The sequence below is a fragment of the Oxyura jamaicensis genome, chromosome Z (genome assembly GCF_011077185.1).
Source record: "Oxyura jamaicensis isolate SHBP4307 breed ruddy duck chromosome Z, BPBGC_Ojam_1.0, whole genome shotgun sequence".
NCBI classification, from domain to species: Eukaryota; Metazoa; Chordata; class Aves; order Anseriformes; family Anatidae; genus Oxyura; species Oxyura jamaicensis.
Genome location: NC_048926.1, coordinates 10,973,908 through 10,995,185, shown reverse-complemented (window position 1 = coordinate 10,995,185; position 21,278 = coordinate 10,973,908). Strand labels below are relative to the sequence as shown.

Below are 21,278 nucleotides of genomic sequence, written 5' to 3'. Positions count from 1 at the left end.
ATATATATATATATATATATATATATATATATATATATAATATATATTTTTCCTCCAAAGTGTATCCAGACTGTTCTGTGACTGTCCTGAACAGGAACTTTTGCTGCTGTTGTCCCTCATTGCAGAGGGCATGGAGCCTCCCCTTGCCTCACCCCACAGCGCTGTGGCATTCCTGCCCTGGGCACTGGTTATCGCGTGGGGCTTGGCACCTCGGCATGCAGGCAGAAAGCACGCTGGCACGATCGGGCAGTGCTGATGTATGCCAGGGAAATGTCCTGCCACTATGATGCACTGTGGGGAGAGGTTTTAAAGTTGTTGTAAATGATTCAGACTGGACCACAATGGATTTCCGTCACGTATAAGGGATGCAGGATACATTTCCTAGGACGAGAGCAGCGACTTTTGCACAGGTAAACTGGGCTCCCCATCTGCGCCAAGGGGTCTTGGTGCTGCCGTGTGCAAAGACTGGCAGACTGCACAGGTGGGTGCTTTGTTGGTAAAATGTTTTTGTTTGGGATCTAATACCAACTGATGTATTACCAGCTAGTAAAATCTCTTGTGTTTGTAAAATCAGAGATAATAGGATTTGTTACGGGTAGTCAGCCCCTGGCACTAGGAGTAGCTGCCCAGGGTTTTTTGCTAGTGTACACAATGCAGGGCTCTCTCCAAGTCCTAACTACATCCCCTACTGAGCAGGGAAGAGGAAGTTAAAAATCTATTGTAATTTGCAGTTCCTTTTCAATAAATTGGATCAATGGAAGCAGCACTAGAGAGATTTTTTTTTTTGCTCCATTCACCTTCTCTGTCCAAGCCAAAGACCACATTCAGAATAGCCAAAAACTTGGAGGCAGCAGCTCATGCCCTGTGCCAAGAGCCACATACGCACAGCTCAGAGCCACGTATCAGCTCTGATCCTGCCCTGCTGAAAACTCCTTTGGTGCACTGATTGTTAAAATCTCTGTGGATGCTCTGAAGGGACCAAATCTTTTTTTTTTTTAAAAAAAAAAAAAAAGAGAAAAAAAAGGCACTTCTGTTTTGTACACGTTAAACCCCCTGAGAAGTGGAATTTGGGGTCCTGTCTGGCTCGTGTGGTTTTCTGCAGTCTAGAGGCTGTATAGGTACATTTTATTGAATCCATCTCTTAATTCCCTTCTGGCACAGGATGCTCCTGGATTGATAGAAAGTAATTAAGAATCTGCAGGTTCTCACTTGTTTAATACAGCCTTTCCTGTCTTTTGTCCTGCGCTGAGAGCCTGCTGGGCTTCCGTGGGGTTTTCTGGTTTCTTTCTTAAATAGTGAAAGAAGTGGCAAAGGAAAAGGAAGCCAGCTAAGTAGGCAGCATGTGCTTAGCAGTACTTGAAGGTGGCTCAGGCTCCTTGGCCAAGAGCCCTGCCTAGGGAGGGGAGGGCAAGACAGAAAATGACCACAAATTCTTGGTATGTTAGTTCCCTGTCTTGTAATATGAATACAGTGTTACACCAGTGCTGGTTTTCCAACACGAGGTGCCTGGTGTTTGGTTTGAAACGAGGTCTAGGATAATGATGCCCTATATTGCATCACTGGTACCCGTCCTTGCAGCAGCTGGGTTTACCCTGTCCGGAAATACCGGACACCGTCTGGTGTGTGCGATCCCATACTGACACTCAGAGGTAATTGCTCCCTGACCCAGGGAAGTCATTTCTTTTCCTTCATGGAAATGTACAGTGTGCTTTGAAGTGCCGAGAAGCACTCAAGAAGACATAAAACCATGAGTTACTACAGGCTGCATGCCTGGAACATGTAGGCCATCTCAACATATGGAGTAAATCAGCTCAGCCCTGCTGACTTCAGCGCAGCTGCATCCATTACTGCTCGCTGCGAGCCCTGCTCCAAAGCGTAGGCATGAGTTTCTGTGGACAGTGGATAGAGGCGGGGGGGGGGGGGGGGGGGAAACAACCTTCTTTCTTCCCTTCTCATAACTTTGTGTTTTATGAACAGAATAAATGTGCTACAAATGGAGGTGAAACAGTAAGTACTTGTTTCCTCTGTGAAATTACTGTATAAATTACTGTATTTGGGACAAACGCTAAGTTCCCCCTTGTTCCACTTGGTTCCCAGACCAGGTATGCTTGGTTCCTAAACCAAGTAGCTGATTAATGCATGCACTTGGCTCCTGGCACTCAAAAATACAGCAGCGATTAGTTCAGAGATAGAGATCGGTGCTTTATCCCCCCCCACGTCGGTGCACCTGCACGGAAACAAGTCCGGCAGAAACAACTCTGCCCAAACCAGGCTGGGCAGCGCGCTGCGAGGCGCTGGGCTACTGGAAGAGGAGCTGCTTTTCTCCTTCCGAGTGCCAGGAGCAGCAGTGCTATCAGGCTTGTGTGTGATGGATCAGAGTGCAGTGGTATTGCTGCAAGCAAAAGTCATGAATTTTAATCAACTTTACTGGCTGCCTTGAAATTTGAGTTGAAAGATAAATGTGAAAAACAGGCAGCCCGTATTGTTTCTGGAACAAAACGGCCCCTCTTCTGTTGATTAAAAGAATTTTTCTTTTAACTTGGTAATCAGACCTGCTTCCATCTTAGTTCTGGAATTTGTTCAGTGAGCCCTCCAGGTCCTGCCCGCCCTGGCCACCTCGCCGAGCCGTGTGTCACCTCATGGCCACCCAGACGGCTGACCCAGCTGCAGAGGCTCCGCGGCTGTCTGCTTTGAGACAGTTTGGAAGAAAATGGGTTTGAGGTTTCATTGACGTATTCTTATTTTTATTTATTTTTAATAAAAGACATGTCTAAGTGGATTGTCCAGGGAGTGGGGGTCCGGTCCATATTCATTAGGGGAATCTGGCACAGGCAACCTTACTCATACTTCAAATCTCTTGCTCCGGGGCTGTTTTTAAGGTTATATAGTTGCCATATTCATTTGGACATCAGACTTCCTAATTAAATATAAGCAATTTGAATGGCGATGTTGTCTGGGGGGGACATCTAAGCTTTGGGAAGGAGTGGACTGAAACTAGCAGCTAATGTCTGTGGACAAAAACACACCCATCATGTGTTATTTTCAGCCACTGCCAGGCTGGTCCAGATTAGTTTGAGTAATTGAGCTTTCTTCACAGACGGTTGAAGAAGTTTGCTTCAGGGGTTATCATAGCTGCTTTTCCTGTTTTGCCGTAAGTCACCTCTATGCAGGAATAACTTTAAAGGGTTGTACTTAAGGCCAAACAACTTTTAAGAAAGGGAAGGAGAAAAATCAGCCTACAAGAACCAGGTAGGAAAAAAAAGGTGGAAGACTCACGAGTCTCTCCTTCTCTCTCAGCCACAGGTGCTGTGTTATTTTCTCCTAGGACCTTTTACGGTTTAACTCCACACCTAGTTTCTCATCTCCTCTGATAGCTGTAGGCTCACCAACTGCCTCGTGTTAGTGGAAAGCTTATTGCAGCTGCAGCTGAGGATTATTTGATGCTCTGGGAAATTCTTGCTGCTTTCTCTTGTGAGAAAGGCAATAGAGTTTTGGGTCTGAATTAATGTGAAAGGGCACATACAAACCTGTTAAATACAAATTCCAGCTTGTTTGTACTCCTAGTTGGTTACACCCTTGGCTGAAAACCCAAATATTTCAAGAATTTGGGTTGAGGTGCGTGCTTTCCCAAAAGAGGCATGAGGTTAGATTCCCCTTTTGCATCAATGGGTGCAGTTTCTTTAAGGTCACTGACTATTTTCTTGAAGCAGAAATGTCAATTCCTCCAAGGCATGGTATGTTCGAAGACATTGGGAGGAGAGGCGATGCTTTGCTCTAACGTGGGCACCTGCTGGCTGCTCCTTGCACAGCTGAGGTGTCTGAGCTCCTGCTTTGACTGGAGTGTGCTTGCTGTAAAGGAAACCCACCGTATTTCCATCCCTGCGTATGGGAGCTGGGACGCCGTAGAGTGCCACGCGTTGCTGTACTGAGGCCGTTGGCTCTATGCCCACTTATCCCAGTGGCTGATTTTTAACCCTGAGGCCTTCAAAGCATGTATGTATGCTGAAGCAGAAGATTAGTTTCGCTAAGGAGGCTCATTTGAGATGCAAGTGCCCTATGGGCTGCTGCACAAAGGAAGCCTGCCTGCTTTTTATTTTTATTTTTATTTTTTAATTATTTATTTTAATCCCCCCTATTGGAACCGCTCTCTGCTTTGCCTTGTTTGCCCCACCTTCTCATGTCTGTGTGCCATGGATCTGGAGGCTGGGCTGGTGGGAACCCCTTCGGTGGTATTTACCAGCTGCCGTGGGATCAGCCAGAGCAGCTGCTGGGGCTGTTTGGGAGCCATGCTGTAATCTCTGTGTGTCGGTGCTAACCTCTGATACTGAAAGGAGAAGGAGCCTTTGCTGGTGCCTTGAGGTGTCTCTAATGTGTACTTGCATGCCAGGCCAGGCTGGGCAGAGCCTGAGATGTCTGAGCATCGCGGGGCTCATTGCGTTGTGGTGTCAGGGTGGGATGTGGTGCTGCAGGGCGAGGTGTCACTAATCCTCCTGCACCCCTTTCCTTGCAGTTACCTGGCCGAGCAGTGCTGGAATGGCGGCTTCGTCTACCTGATCATGTTGCGCCGCATCAAGCGCAAAGCCCCTCTTCCTCCCTCCAACGGCAACAACAGCAACAGCTGCGACCCCAAAGCCAAGCCCAGCCCCGAACCCGCTGACAGAGCCGCTCAAAATGGGAAAAGGACCAGGAAGTTTGGGGTCATCACCAGGACGCCGGGTGGCAAGGACAGCAAAGAAAAGCCAGGCACAGAGCACGGGAACGGGCACTGCACCCCGATGGAGGTGGAGGTTGCTCAGCCAGAGACCTCGGAAGCAGAAGGCCACGTGGAGGAGCTGTTCCGTGGCACGGGGGGACAGTGCCGGTCCCGGCTGTCGGATGGTGGCGTGCCGGACATTGGTGACCAGCCTGCCCAGGTAGGTTTGTTTTGGGGTTTTCTGGAGAAGCAAGCAGCAGGTGCACAGATGAATTAAGGGAATTTCGGTGCACTGTCCTCTGTGTGGCAGCCCAAGCTGTTGGGGTGTTTAGCAGCAAGCTTAGGGTACAAAACCTGGGGGTGGCCAGGAGGATTTGAAAATTAGGTACTAATTATTTGGAATATTTATCGCATTCTGTCGACGATGAAGGGGAAGGTCCTTATTTTCCAGACTTGTCAGTGTTGGCTTCTGGGTTTCTTTTTATGGAACAACAAAAAGTAATGACCTTACGGCACTGGGGCAGGAGGTGTCAGTGGGAGATGATCACTCTGACCTTAGAGGCTTCATGTCTGAGCTTGACAAGACCTTAAAGCTTCTGTTAAAAATGGAATTGTAATTCTCCTTTAATTCCCCTTTTTGAAGGGTAAGGGATTCAGCACCAGACTGTGGTGCAATTATTCGTGTTACAAAACTTGTTTGAAAAGTGCTTGAGTTCCACGTGGAACTTATTGTGAATTTTGCTCCGGGTTGATGAGATGGATGAGTTGTTAATGTTTGGGACGACAGTGGGCTTGGGGCTTTCATTGCTTCTCTCTTCATCCTAATGGAGATCTTGGGGTTTGCTTGGCTAGAATTGCAGCTTTGCTGGATGGGGAAAAATAACCCAAGCCTTGATCAGGTTTCAGTATGCATCTATCAGCAGAAGAGCTGTCTGCCAATCTTTCCAGAGACACTGATAGTATAAACAGATGAACGCTGCTCTGTTAGGCTTGGGGCTTGCTGCAGCAGCTGCTTTTGGTTTTAAGACTTCAAAGCTGGTAACGTAGCAGTGTGAGTGGACATCTCATCACCGATGTCTGTTGAGGGAAGCACTGATTTGAATGTGTCCTCTGAATTAGTGCTCCCCAATACTCGTGCAGGGTGTTGGTGGTTGTTAGCTTAAACTAACTGAAAATACATTGAAGGGGATAAAGCCAATTTATAAAAGTGTTCCTGGAGAAGTATAATTGAGAAAACCTGTTCTTCCCATCAGTTAGACACATTTGATTTCATGGTGCAACAAGAGGGGAGGGTGTTTGTGTATGGTCTTTGAAAGCCTCCTAATTGCAGTTTGTAAAACCTTTCTGAAAGAAAACATTAAAAGTTCGTAAATAAATCAAGTCATTCGGTGTTCTGAGGGCTCTGGTCCATGTAGAAACTTACTGAATATGTTCTGAAGATGTCTAATTAAACATATGTTATAAATTAAGATGATCAGAGTTTGTTTTGAGGAAGTCAAAAGCGTATATACATATGAAACTCTTCATCTAGAGCCATTCCATGCTAGCGTTACCTTGTTTTGAGTCATCTTGGTCTGAGAAGTAAATTACTAAATTCGGAACATACGTGTGTCAATGTGAACAATAAATGCATTTTTAATGCAAAGCACATACAAGGTGGCTTTGTAAAATGTAAAAGCTTATTTGAGTCACTGGAAACATAAAAGCTATAATCTGTTCAGTTGTGCTGTGTCTGTCATGGAGCCTGTTGGGAGGCACAGTCATTTAGTAAAATTGATTCTCTCTTTCTCCCTCTCTTAATTTCCCCCCTCCCCTAATGTTTTGCTTAGAGATATGACCTCTGTATGTGTCAGTATTAATTATGTTTTCCTGATATCTGAGTGTGGAGAAATGTGAATAGCTGGAGCCTGAGCAGCATGCCTTGGTCATACTTTGCTTTTTAAAAATGAGGGGGCTTTATAGATGCCCATCACTTTAACATCTGTGCGGGAGCTGCTATCAGAGTAATCAGTGGCTTAATTTAGTTTCTTAATAAATGATGAATAATGACAGTGAATACAATTTCCAGAACTATTTGAGTTCCACTAAAAGAAAGCAAAACAAAGTAAAACACAGAAACAGTCAAAAATAAAAACAACAAAATCATACACAAGGGACAAAGACACATGGGAGCCTCAAATGTCACTTGCAGCTCCACTTCCAAAGCATGACCTGGCACTCAGGCATGCAAGATCCATTCCTCTTGAAAACAGCATCCAGAACTGAGTGTCAGAAGTTGCAGCCTCCTTCCAGGGTTCAAAGCACGAGCCAAACCTTTCCCAGCCACGGGATGACTTATCTCCTCCTGGACAGGGGCAGGGTGCATTGGCAGGGCACCCTCTCTGCAGGGAGAACTGCTCCATCCCTGCTGCCTGCGCGGCGCTTGCCATCTCCTCCGTGCATTGACTAATTGAATATCCAGGGCTGTCAGCCCGGCACCTTCAGGGAGCAGTATATTCTCTTCGAGACAATGAGAGCCAGCTCGTGGCGGGCTGGGGGTCAGCTGCAGGTTGGAGGAAAGGATTTGAGAAGAAGCTGCACCTCGCGCATGGCTGCGGGAGGACCTCTCTGGTCCCCCCCTCCTGCTCCATCCTGCTCCCTGCCCTGGGACGTGGACTGAAGAGTTACTGAAACTGGAATATTAACTCCAGGAACATCTCTCTTTCTCCCTTTGGGAAGCTGTGGCAACTGAAATATAAGGGAGAAGAGGTTGGGTTGAGTCTACCTGTCTGAACCCACGGGCCAGCTCATGGCTGCTGCCTTGGAGAAGTTGTGCCAGGAGTGCTTTTGAGGCAGCCGCATATCCTGGGTGTTGTTTGCTTTCAGTGTGCCTCCTCTCCCACAAGCTCAGTGTTTTTCTCTTATTTTGTCACTGTGTGCTGCTAATAACAGCAGGGCTGAATTGTAAAACGAGAGCCGAGACGAAAACTGTTTGTCAGATGAACCTGCCAGGAGATTCCTGCACTACTGGTTCGTGTGCATGTGTCAGTCCCTTTCAGGCTTGCTTTCATCTCCCAGATCTTGGTCTGTCTCTCCTGTGCACTTGGCATTGCTGTTGCGATGTATAAACAAATCTGCTAGACTGTTTGCTGGTATGTAACCTCAATAAATATTGTACCTGTCAATTAACAGTCAGTATTTAATGTTTACAGGTGGTTAAGTTAAGCTGCAGTATTTTTAGGATGAACCTAAATGCCCCTGAAAATTTGCAGATTAAAAAAGCAGCAAGGCTGTATCTGCCTGGCAGGAAGATCTTGGAGGCCTGGAAGCCAGACCTGACCTTGGAAAGGACCCCGGCGGGCTGCAGTGGGAGTTGTGCGCGGTGATTTAAAAACAGGCAGTCTCGGAGCAGGAGTAATGACCCATCACATCCTGGGAAGATCTGGGAGCTTAAATGCAGAAATCAAAGTTTGCTTCTTCTATTCAGTGGCTTGGAAGAGGAGGGTGTTTTCTAGGCTGGTAATTATAAGAGCAAGGATGTAAGATGAGTACGGGAGGGGCTGCTGGAGTCAGCTAGGAAATGATAAAGAAAAGGAAACCGTGAGGTTTCCTCTCAAGATACCAGTTTTCTGGTTTCACTGTGTTTACTGGGCAGGCAGAATCCGTATTTTTTTGTTCTTGGTTTCTCTGTCACAGTATTTTTGGAAGAGGTGTGGGCTGCTTTCTCAGACATTCAGTCCCCAAGGAGTGCTGAGAGATTGTAAGGTGGGGACCAGAGGTGGCACCCGCATGTTGTTACAGGTGCTGTGGGGGTGAGCACAGTTCTCAAAGGTGGCTTGAAATAATTCAGGTCTCCCTGGTGAGGTGGGAGCAGCTTTCATCAATGAACCAGAAGAAGCTTGGAGTCTCCAGAGAGCAGACCGGCCCCTTTTGCTTCCTCTTGCCCCAACAGAACACTTTGAGAAGTCCTTAAACACTTAAAACAAAGAAAATAAGAAAAACTCCTCCAGAAACCCCTCGAGTCCTCTTGCTTCTGCATTTGTAAGGGACCAAAATCCAGGTTCAGCAGTCACTGTCGGAAACTACGTGTAGGGGACTGGGTAGGACAAAAGTGCTTTAACAGGAAAGGCAGGCGGGTGAGGGCGGCTGGGGCTCCATGCCTGGGCATTCCTCTGCTGGAAGAAACGTGCGGCCGGTGGTGGAGCCATGGCATGGGCTGTGGCGGGGCGTGTGTCCAGCATGGAAAGGAGTCAGCATTTGCTGGCCCCATGAAACATGTTCAGTGTTTTTGTGAAGCCAGCTTACCAGCTGTTTAAAAAAGGCAGGGGGTATATAAATGCCTTGTGGTGCTTGGACATCTCGGATTAAAAGGGCTCGGTGTTGTTAACCCAAATAATTCAGCAGTGACTTCCAGCCGCCGGAGCAGCATACGTAGGCAATTTTGCTGCCTTATAGACTGCTCAGGCCTATCTCACGTAGACCACAACTCTCCACGGGCTCACGACTGTGTGCACAGGTGCACATGGGTGTGTGTGTGCATGTAAAAGACCAGTCCGGTCTTTGCCAAGGAGCACTTGCTTTCGTATCACGTCAGCCGAACTGTGCTTGGTTCCACTTCATCAGAAAGTCGTCTTTGTTCGGTCCCGTTACTGCTTGCTTATTAAGATGGCTTGTCTCGGGAAAGGTTGAATGCTTTTGAATTGCATTTTGCTTTGCAGTTAGGGAAGGCTGACAGACTTTCTATAGCAATATTTACCAATTAGCATTGGTAAATGCCAGCCTAGCCTTGCATTTTGGCTAATGGAAAACGTTCCCTGTCCTGCCAAGCAGAAGAGTAAGGCTAATGGCACGTTACAGGAATCAAAACACGAGACTTGACATAACTTAAGGATTTTACTGTTTTTCAAACATGATAGGAAAAACAAAAAAACAACAACCTAACTCATGCACTTGCCGTACCAAAATGCAGACCTTGCTGTGAGCAGGAAACTTCCAAGGGTATGTAGTTACAGCTCCTCTGAACTACTGAAGCTGAATTGCTTTGCGTCTTTTTCTTTTTTTTTGGCAACCTAAGCAATGATTATTATTTCATCAAGGCTTTTATGGTACTATCATATGATGCATGATTTAGACATAAATAACACCATTTTCAGTTTTCGTTGTGGGCACCTTTAGACATGCAAAGGCCTTCCTGAGAACCTGTTTCTGTTCTTAACGTCTTTTTATCCCGTGTGTTTTCCTCCATCTGTCATTAACATGAATCCTGGGGCTATCTACTGTCTTGAAGTTTTAATTTGCACTGTGATAAGCATGTCTTCCTTCTCTCCTGCCTGTTTTGGGTTGTAAAGTCTCTCAGGGACAAGGGCTGTCTTTTAATTGTAGCTGTGCAGCACTGACAAAACTTGGCCTTGATTTCACTTGGAGTTTTAGGAAGTGCTTTAATGTAACTAATACTGATACTCCAGTTCTTTTTTTTTTTTTTATGCTCCCAGTTATGCTCCACCTTGCCATGAAACGACTGTCGTCACAACTTTCTGGGATAAGTTGCACTTGCTGCCAAGTTTTATCAGCCGACTGAAGGTTTTGCCTTTCTTTGCTGTGATTTAAGCGTTAGCTGCAGCTGTGGTAGCTGTAGATTTTAATTTTAAGTAGGGATCTGTTCTTTCATTCTCTGCTTGAATTGAATTTACCAAAGGCTTTGGGCATGGTTGTGTAGAGATAGCCTGGTAATGGGGAAGTTGTCATGACGTAGTTCTAATGCCTCACCTTGAGAAGGGATCCTCGCAGTTAGAAACGAACTGCCCACACAGGCAGCAGAGATGCACAGAGCGTGCTCTGCTACGACAAGCCATAACTGAGAGCACCGCTGTAAAGCATTTCCCACCCGTGCAAAAAGTGTTTTTTTCATTTTGCGTATGGCATTAACAATACAGCGGATACACAGCTGGAATGCAAAGGAATGGCTTTAGCTGCATGTGAGTTCACACTACTTGAGGTTTTTAATCATTACGTGTGAATGTTTGAAACCAAGTGGACATGCCTAAAAATAGCGTATGCCGTTTGTTTAGTGCTGCAATGTTTCAGATGTAAGTCATGATTATAGAGCTACATACGCTTAATTTTTGAGTCAGGGTGCTGAAAACACAGAGCAAACCCAAAGGATTCCTGACTGGCAGTTGTAAGAATAGTCCTTGTGAGAGACCTGGCTTTACTGACATGGTGACTTACTGCAGGATAGGCTTTAATCTACTGCAGTCAGCAAGGATTTTTTCTGCAAAATTTCAAACCAACTAACCAGCCATTTCCCAATAGCCCAGCATCAGAATGAGAGCCAGCGAGATCCTTGAGTAAACGTAAATAGGTTGTAACCTTTAAAAGCCAGAGCTCCCCAGGGGGATTTGCTGTGCTGAAGCCCCCCTGGACCAGGCATAGCTGAGAAATCCTTTGGCTGATCTTGCAGTGAAGCTCTCATCAATGGCAAGAGGTGAGTGGAGGGAGGGGAGCAGCCCAGAGAGGTGCAATCCAGATGGTGATGGCTCAGGATGACAAATGACTCCAGCAGATTTTTGTAAGGGGTGATTATGGAGTTCAGGTGCATGCAATGGCTGATAAAATGTTTAAAGCCCTTGCCAAGGAAATGATGTCAACAACCCGTCTCAGGAGATGGGTCCCTGGGGATTGTTCTGCTTAAAGTCCTGGAGTTTTCATCCCCTCATCTGTGATGCCTATTCTGAGTATTTTAATTGCATGTATGTCTTTGTGTTTGGGGGAAGGTATGTTTTCTCTTTTCACTGTTCCCCAGGCTTTATCCCCTAGGACACTTCTCTTTCCATGGGGAGAGCACTCACATTTCAGTAGAAGGATGCCAGGCATCTGGTGGCCCTTTGCCCAACCAAGAGGGCTTGTTAAATCGGCAGTGGACGCTTGAGTGGAATCACAGTTGTGTCTGTGGTCTTGGCTCTTAGCTGTTTGGATGACATGGAAAGTTCACATGGTCAACACTGTGCAAATCATACTGAGGGCTATTAGTTTTGCTTTTCCTTCTTCTACTTTCAAGTGGTTTGGAGATGCCCAGAGGCACCGAGTGGCTTGCGTCAACTGGAGGTAGAAGACAAAGGCTTCACTGGCTCAGGTGCTAAGACATTTTCACAGGCAGTAGGGATGGGCAAAGAACTCTCATCTTGGGATAACTTAGTGATAAAAGAACCCAGGTGCTTTTTTTCCCTACTTTTGATGTGTTTTGGAATTGGTTAGCTTGCTTGTACAACAGTGAAAACAGAACCCAAGGCAGCAGATGAAAGCATGAGTCCTGCTGTCAGATTGGCCTCAAAAACATCCTGGTAATATACCAGATGAAAAACATACTCGTTATCCACTAATGAAATAATTGCTTTGTTAAGAATCTGCAAAAATCAGATTTTGGCATGATTTTGTGATTATGAGTCATTCACACTAATGTATGTGTGATGTGAGGAGTGATGGCTTTTGACTGCATCTTGAGATTGACGTGTTTGAGCTAATCACCTGGCATGTGATCGCGAAGGTTAATTCACCAGCCACTGATCTGCATCTCCCATGCGTCCGATGGGGAGCAGGGCTGGTGGGAGGAGGCAGCATGTGATGGCAGGCAGCTGGGAGAAGTGCTTTTCATTTATTCTGCATCACTGAGGGATGCTGGGGAGTGCTGTGCTGCTGTTTCCACCCCACTATCGCTCCCTGTCCATGTAGAGGAGGCTGCTGAGCTTGAAGGCAATGCTTATACGCTGGTCTGAGTGTTTCTGCATGGCAAGTATTGCTGGTTTTCAGCTGCGCATGATCGGCGCGTTGACTGGCAGCTCCCATCTAACCTATCGTGGTTGCTTCTTCTTTCTAAGTTGTGAATCTTCTAACTTTCTCTGACATGTCGGGGTTCCAAGGTGAGGAGGTAGCTGTTTGCTTCTGCGGCTGGGGAAGACCCATGAGGTTCCCGTGCTGACAATGAAGCCCTCCTGGTCATGCTTCATGGTGGCACGTTGCCATCCGTGTTCTCTGTGGGGCTCAGCCCAATTTTGGGTTGAAAACCATTACTTACATGAGATTCAGCTGATTGCTGCTGTGACAGAAAGTGCTTTTTGTAGACAACTATTTTCCATTTTCCATTTTGCTGCCTGGCTTTTTAACTACTTACTGCATTTCTGTTTTCCATTTGTTTACACCTCGCTCCTGCCAAGCTTTTCTTTAATATAACATTTCAAAGCAATCTTTCCTTTGTATACACAGATTTGCAACTTGTTGAGCGCCACACAGTCAAAATCAGTCAAACCCCTTTAAACTCCCCTGCAATTAGCTGGTGAAAAGCGGGAGGGAAAAGCGGTTCTGACACATTTCCATTTATTCATTTATTTTACACTCGGGGGGGGGGGGGGATGTTCCTTTTTGTTTTATTAATGACGCGCGCTTATGAAACCGAGCGTTTGATGGCGTGCACTCGGAGCAGGCGTAACGCGAGCTTCCCCACGTTGCGCTGGCAGCGCGCATCCTCTCTGATCTGTGGCACGCTAGCTTATTCCAGATGTGGGCTCGCTCCGCGCAGCGGCTGCTGCCTGGTGTGCAGCGGCTTCGCGGTGGAGAAGGACGGCCTGTGGGGACCGACTTGGAGCTGCCGGCCCTATTCTCTGTTCTCGCTTGCAGTCTGTTGCATAAGGCGACCCATTTTGTATTTATTTTTTTTCTCACGATTAATCTGAGTGGAATATTCATACCGTCTTTAAAAAGGCATTTTAATTATTTGTAGCTTGTGCACTTGGATCGTCTGCAAGTGGAAAAATCTGATCGGAGGCGCTGCCTGCTCGCAGGAGCCAAGCTGGGGGGAAAGTTGAGTCACCTATGAGCGGTGTAACTGCGGAGAATGAAAAATAGCCACTAGCCAAACTGCAGCCTCTCCGACTTGGCTGTTTGTGTTTCTTCCTGCTGTAGGAGTGTTCACAGGAGAGCAAGAAGTCAAAAACGTAGGTCTGTGATGCTTTGATCTCATCTCCTTCTGCGAGGCCCCCTCTGGCGAGTGCCCGTGGGGTCCATGCAGCCCTCCCAGAGAGGGGAGTCCCTTTGCAGAGACAGCTCTGCTGCTGCTCTGGGTTTACGAACAAAGTCTATGGGATGGATCTGAGCAGGGTTTGCTTTCAGCAGATGGGAAACAAAAGTCGAGAGGAATTTTCACCTTCTCATTCCTCTGTTCTCAAAGCAAGCGTGGATGTCTCTGAGTGTGCCTCTTGGCCAAGTCTCAGGTGAACTGTGTGATGTTTTGGGCTGCCAACCCACCTTATCAAATGAGCCCTTTCCACTTAGCTTCTCAAGCGCCAAGCCTCATTACTGTGACCTGACATCGCTTTTATTCTTAAGAGCAGCGAGAGCAGGCTTTGGTCTGCCCTTGCTGAGGATGTCAAACACCCGGCTGGACCCACAGCCACATATCCCTGTGCCTTGGGCACGAGATGCTCTTGCACAGAGAGCTCTGGGTGCGCGTGTGCAGGCTGACTGTGTCATCGGTGAGCGAAGCTGTGGGGACCGTGCTGAGTCGTCTGCAAGGGAAGGTACGAGAAGCCTTCAGAGAGGATGGAAATTTCAGATGTTGATGGGTATCCGAAGCTGGCAGCAAGCAGCGTTGTGCAGCCCAACACAGGAGACCGTTCAGCAGTTAAAGTCGTTGTCCTCCTCTGGGCAGGATTAGGCAGGCTCCAAGGACAGTGACATCAGGCCTGTGAATGCCAAATCTAACTGGGCTTTGAGTTTCCCTTCGGCATTGCAAGTCTCTGGAGCTGAGTGAATATGCCAGAATCCTAGCTCTCATTTAAAGATTGAGTGAGCATCTAGTCTTCTTGTTTAGGGAGAAAAGCTTGAAAATATGATCCCTTGAGGGAAAAAAAAAAAAAAAAAAAAAAATTAAAGACAAAATGCATCACTCTACTTCTTAATTTTGTTTTATTTAAAGCATTTATGGTTTGTGCTGTTGAACCTGCAAAGCTCCAAGAAAGCTGTTTTCCAAGTCTAAACTTTCCAAGTTTAAATGCATTTAAAAATCCTTGGACATGGCCTAGAGTCTTAACAACACTTCTCGGCTACGGAGTCACAGCAGATGCTCATTGAAAGCAGCAGTGTTTCCCAGATGGCTGCAAAGCATCCCATGCAGAAGAGCACCTTCACGGGGAGCTCCACAAAGCCTCAACCAAAGGCTGGGACATCTGCCTTTTAACACTTGTCTGTTAAAAGCTCGGTGTGATGTAGCTGAAAGGTATGTGGGTATTGGTGGGGGGCTTTTATAGCAGCCCCGCCGTGGTTAAATGTGTAGTTACGGATGTTTTGTGAGGGGCACTGATTTCCAGTTGCTGCTGTGTTGTTCATCACAGGGAAAAGCCCACAGCTGAGCAGAGGCAGCCTGAGAGATGGTTTTCTTACACAGGAGGCTGCGACCGTGTCACTTTAAAGCTAGTAAAGGAAGTGTGTGGGGTTGTGGTGTTGCCTTCATTGTGTGCTCTGCCATACTCCAAGGTCCACACTCAGACTGAGTGCAGGTGCTTTTGATTTCAATGGTATTTCGAGGGGAATAAGATGGTGCTTGTGTTGAGAGTGGTGGAGTCTCACCATTTGCTGCTGTGAAGTGCTTTGCTATGTAAATGAATATTTGCAGGCAGGACAGTGAAGAATAAATTTCGGTGTTTTTTTTTTTTTTTTTTTTTTAATGTGTGATAGTGAGAAGTGCCAAGGATTGCAGGCTGGGTGCTGTGTGGCATGGGCCTTTGCATAACCAGCATTCCAAAATGCCTTTGCAAATCATTAAAAACAATGTTATGGCTGCGTTGTTAAACTTTATCATCAAAGGGTATGCTTCTGAACAGGGTTTAACAACTGGACACTTGGAGTAGCATCTTGTTGGGAGAATAGGTGCAGGGCAATAGATTACAGCTGGGGCAATAGATTACAGCTGGGGCTCGTTTTGGAGAGGAAGAGATATGACATTTGTGTTATGCTATTTTCATTATGGGTGCAAGGCACTTTATAGCAATAAAATCTCTCTGGAGCACTGTCATGCTGTAGCTTAGCTCTGTTGTTCTCCTTTTTTGAGTACGTAAATGCAATTGACTCTTGCCCCTGTATTTAACACGGTGTCTCATGTATCACTCTTGATTTATCTCAGGGTATTCGCTGTCCTGACATGCCCTGTTACTCAACAGGAGACTGGGCTTTTATCAGTGTGTTCAGCATCCCTGTTAAACCTGTTGAGATACTGCTCATGTGCATGACTGTCAGGTTAACAAATTACCCACAGGTGTATGTATGTTTCCAGGATCAAACTTTTGGCTTACCTCTGAAGACACTGGGTAGGTTTTTCCTGTTCCTCGTACCTGTGGTCCAGGTGCCGTGTAACATTCGTCTCTTATTTTTCACTTTGTTCTTAGATACTGGTGTAGATACCATTTTTCCTGGGTCTGAGAAACAAATGTTGAATTTCATTAAAAAGTTTCAGCACTGGGCCCCACTGGTCAGGTTAAAAAAAGCACATTTTCTTCACTTAATACAGGCTCCGATAAAGAGCATTGGCCTGAAATCTGCAAGTTGTTGCCACGATCCTTAGGTTCGCTGATATATTTAGCAGTTCCACTTCTCAGAAACAAGCAGCAATTTCTACATGCTCTTCACAGTTTGGCATGAAATTTTAATCGTCTTCACTACTTGGGCGTTTGTGCGCTGCAGGAACATCGGCTGTGTGCAGCACAGACCCAGTCAGAAATAGATGACCCGGTGCTGAGTGACTTCAGCAAGCAGCCTCAGATCGCCTCCGAATTGTGCATTTTGCTGCCTTGCAAGCTTCCTAGGGTTTCCTGTAATTCTGTTATCCTGATTATTTCCCCCCCTCTCTGAGAGAATCCTGACAATTGCTCGCGTCTTGCTTGTTTGTTTCTCTTTCCTTTCTTGTTCTGCTGATGCCTGCCACTTCTGTGTTTCCTTGTGCCCAGTCCTTCCAGTAGGACACATTGAAACTAGGTTCTTGTTTTGCATTTTGTATCGCTCCAGAGATTGTAAAGCACTTTTTTTGGACTTAGAATCATTTAAAAATAAAAATAAAGCTGTCCTAAACATTACTTATTTCCTTGCTTATTGAAGTTATTCTCTGTGGTGGGTAAATTATTATTTACCGTCTGTACAACAGCTGTCAAATAAGAAATACTTGATCAGCAGCAGATAAAATGAGGCTGGCATTTTCTTCTCTGTGTCTCACACACTGGAAGCCCCTCTGGAGATGGAAACACTGCTGCATAATGCAAGTCTGGTCCCTGCTGCAGTGGCAGCCGTGCTGCCTGGCGTTCAAGGTGCCCCTTGCACTGCCCCTCACTGCTCTGCTGCCCATTTTCCCAGCTGCTGCAAGTCCTTGAGTTTTGGCGAAGGGATGCAAGGCTGCTGGTTGCTGCGGGAAGGATCGGGACGTAGACAGCTGTATCTCTGCGTAGCTCAGAAAAGCTGCAAACGGCCTTGCAAGGAAACCTCTCCATGCTGCACCTGCTCTGTGCTGCCTCCTCCTTTCTGCCTCCTTCGCTTGGACCACAGATAACAAAGCAAAGTGTGGTGATGGGCAGCACGCCTGTAAATGATGGGCAGCACGCCTGTAAATGATGGGCAGCACGCCTGTAAATCGCTCCCTCCTGTACCCTCCCAGCCCTCTCTCACTGTCCAAATCCAAATTCAAGGACTCTCTGCCCGTTTTCTCTCAGCGAGAAGGTTGCCGCATATGGAAGATGCACATCCTGAAGGGGACCGACGGGCTGGGGATCCAGATAACGGGAGGCAGAGGGTCGAAGCGGTCCCCTCACAGCATCATCGTCACCCACGTGGAGGAAGGCGGCTCGGCACACAGGTGAGGCGGTGGTGGTGCCCTCGGTGTGGGTGCCATACAGCATCTGTGGACATCACTGTCAGCCAGAGTCAGGACCCGGGAGCAGGGGATTTGCCCTCCCGTTGTGAAGGCCTGCATCACTCTATAAGGGTGAGAATATGGAATTTTTAGCTTAAAAGCTTGTTTTTGTGGTTGGTCACTGAGGCCTCTCCTGGTATCCATAGTCCAACATAAAGACAGATCCTCTTGGTGATAGAGTATAACTGAAGGAGCCTGATGGCTTTTTTTTTTTTTTTTTTTTTCTCCCAGGCCCCTTTTTGGACCAGGTCCCTTTTTGGATGATGGGCCTTCCCCATGGGACCATAGGTGGGCGAGTGCAGGCTCTGCACCACAGGGTGCTCACCCCCAGCCCTGCCCTCCCTGATGTGGGGAGATGGGACTCACTGCTGCTACTCCTCCACCTCTGGGGGAGCATGGAGAAAGGTCCAAGGGGCTCAGCCAGACAAATATACTGAAATAGCTCTGGTTGTAACAATGATGCCCTGGGGGCCTTTCCTGAACCCCCTTCCTGGGCAAACAGCACTGCACTGATCAATGCTAGTTTAGTTTCAGCCAGGTCACATTTTATTCATGCCTCCACGTGCCACCGAAGCCTGACACTGTGGCAGGACCACGCTACAGCTCCCCATTCCTGCTGTGTTTCCACAGGGACGGCAGGCTGACGGTGGGCGATGAGCTCCTGATGATCAATGGGCAGTCGCTGGTGGGGCTGTCCCACCAGGATGCTGTGGCTCTCCTTCGCTCAGCTGCTGGCCTGGTCCAGCTGGTGGTTGCTAGCAAGGTACGGTCAGCACACGCTATGTCTTCTCCGTGGTGTCCCCTGAGTCCCTGTCCTCAAGGGTTTGTGCACAGAAAGGGTGTATTTTATTTTATTTTTTAATACAGGTTCGTGCATGCGTCTGCTCCCCTAAGTTTAATGCACAGCTACTGGGAATACTATCAGTAGCTGCCTAAATATGAGGCAAATCAGCAGGGGATAGACCAGCTTAGTGATTTGCTTGTATTGTCACTGTCATTCAGTGTGCAAATGAGGCTGTATTTAGTCATGCAGACGTTACTGAAGTTTTGGCCAAAAAAACACTTTCTTAAAATATATGTAGCCTGCTAAATAGAGCAGGCTGTTCTCAGCCTCGTCAGATGCCTGCCCGTGAAGCCTCTTATCTCTTGTCGTATCTGTGTGCCAGAGGTCTCCTGACGATGATCTCCTGGCTTGAATTCCTTATTTTGTCCTTGTTAATAGCTTGGAGTGAAGCTCTTGCAGATAAAGTAGCATGAAATTTCAGGGGAATAAGAGTGGAACTCATTTATCAGTCGGGCTCTCAGTTTTGCTTAGAGCGCAGGAGAGATCAAGGGTACATTACACAATATTTTCACTTCGTTTAAGAAAATTCTGCCCACCCCAGTTGCTCGCTCCCCCATACCACAGCCTGCTGTTCCCCTGCTTGGGTTGAGACAGGCTCCCAGAAGTGCTTGTGGTCTCAGAAGGACCTGCCTGCAGGTGTGGGGCCAGCAGGGCCACCGAGGTGGTGGCAGGAACTGCTCTTGAGCCTGTATTACCAGGTGGGACATGCTGTGTCAGCAGGCCATTGTGTCAGGATTATTATTATTATTTCTGATTTTTTTTTTTAAGCTTCCTCTTCAAGTTGTCCCAGCCAAGCTGATGCGGGTTTGCATGGACTTCATGTGTGGATGCTCTTAGGGCTTCCTAGGAAGCTTCTCATGCTTGTGTTTGTCCAGAAGAGGCTCTGTCACTCCATGTTCAAAGTGAAGAGCCTGTAGCTTCTCTGAAGTTAGACAGTGAACTTCATTCAAGACCTCCTCTAGGCTCCCGGTGTGGTAGTAGCCCCACCATTGTATATTCTGGAAACAACACGCTCTGAACTGAAATAGGTACATCTTGTATTTCATTTAGACAATTGGACTCTGCCAAAATGCAAGGCGTCAGCCTGCATAAAATTCTCCTTAAAATTATTTGCTTGCTTATGGAGTGTCTGCATCAAAATAATCGCTGTGAACAAGCTTACAGCATAAAACTTTGTTTAAAAAGGTGTAAATAGGTGAAGTGTTCCCCAGCAGATACTTTTGGGTGTTACTTGTTGGTACAGGAAAGCAGCTCTGCAATTTGGCCTGCTGAGCACTCCAAACACAGGATTTGCTTTGAAAGCAATAAAATGAGGGTCTGTCTCACTGCTGCTTTCAGCTGAGGCATGTGTTTACCTCCCAGAAAACATGCCAAAGCATGGAAATGGCTCCTGAAGCGTCAGGACTGGGTTCATAGAGGTTTGGTGTTTGGTTCTTCATTGTGTTCTCCTAAGTAGTGTAGTCGATTTATTTTCCTTGTGCATGTAGGTAGATACACTTGTGAAGGAAGCATCCCCAGGGAAGTGCAGAATATGATTTTGGGATGTAATAAAATGAGTAATGAGTCTGCAAAGTCTGAATCTGCTTGCCATTATATTTAACAAACTGGGGAGGAGCAGGCTAGCAGGGGTAGCATTTATTTTAAATTCTTCTTTGTAAAATCTAAATGTTTTAGGCTCTGTTTACTATATGTGTTCTTTAAAACCGGGACTGCTTTTTATAACTGGACCATTAAAGTTCAAGCACGCAGAGATAAGTACGGAGAGAGGATTATAGGGGAGCTCTCATGGGGCAGTGAAATGGGGCAGCACCACCATGACTCCAGTGGGTTTCTGCATGCGATGTAACATGGTTTTGTTGTCTCTCGGGTAGGAATCTGCCGAAGGGGATTTTCTGAAGTACCCATCTACCAGTTTGCCAGACTTGCTTAGCACTTGCTCAGTCCAAGACTCTGTCTCTTGCACTGACAATAAAGAAAACGAAGAGCCAGAAGAAGATGATGTGAAGGGAGTGAATGTGTCTCCTGAATCACTGGTTGCTGTAAGTGTGGCTTTGATGATGTTCTTAACCTCTCCCTTGATGCCCGCTTGCATCTGTCATGTTCTCCTCCAGCCTGATACGGACAGGACGGGGCGATCAAATGCAGCCCTTATCTGCACGGAAAGTGGTTGATGAACTGAAATGGGGATGCCGTCTACTGCAGCGCCTGCCCTTTCTGTTTCTGCACTGTAGCAGAGCAGTGGCATTGGGAGCAGGAACTCTGATGTCCTCCAAGCTATGTGGCGATCACGGTCTTTGTTTTTCTCCTTGCTGTCGGATTTTTTTCCGCCCGCTTCCATTGCTTTTGTTGGAACTGGTGGGGAAGTCTCTCGCAGTGCTTACGTGGTAACATGCGCTCCTCTCTCCTCCTTTTGTAACTAAACTTCCTTAACAGCTTACCATCCAATTCTTCAAGGTTTTATTTGCTCTGTTGGAGCTGATGGGCACCTTTTGGGGGAGCGATATGAATTTTTGGCTGCAAACTCTAACCGAAGGTCTGCTGAATAAATGCCATTGGTTGATAATCTCGCCTGCATTCCCTTTGGGGCTGCATTAAGCAGAGATTAAGTGGATTATTGTTATTTATTTGTAATGTAGCCGCTCTCTGAAGCTTCATCAGTGTTCTGGGCCTCTGTTGTATTGTACAAATGCAGAATAAAATGATGTTCACAACTCTAAAGAGCTTACAGGCTGGTTTTCAAGCATGAGAAAGCAGGTGGATTCAACTGAAGCCTTTCTTTCTCTCTTTTTTTTTCTTTTGATTTCCCCCCCCTCCCCCCC

At 46.8% G+C, this 21,278-nt stretch overlaps 1 protein-coding gene across 8 annotated transcripts in view; it reads left to right on the top strand.

The window, feature by feature from the left end:
• Positions 1 to 21,278, top strand: part of PDZD2 (PDZ domain containing 2) — a 199,270-nt gene that overhangs the window by 126,270 nt on the left and 51,722 nt on the right. For 7 of the 8 annotated variants that reach the window (XM_035309154.1, XM_035309153.1, XM_035309155.1 and 4 more), the window contains 4 exons: positions 4,511 to 4,913; positions 17,416 to 17,558; positions 18,246 to 18,378; positions 20,331 to 20,498. In XM_035309154.1, coding sequence (XP_035165045.1) covers positions 4,511 to 4,913; positions 17,416 to 17,558; positions 18,246 to 18,378; positions 20,331 to 20,498 — 847 coding nt within the window. The remainder of the gene's footprint in view (positions 1 to 4,510; positions 4,914 to 17,415; positions 17,559 to 18,245; positions 18,379 to 20,330; positions 20,499 to 21,278) is intronic. The other variant, XM_035309157.1, reaches the window with a different exon arrangement.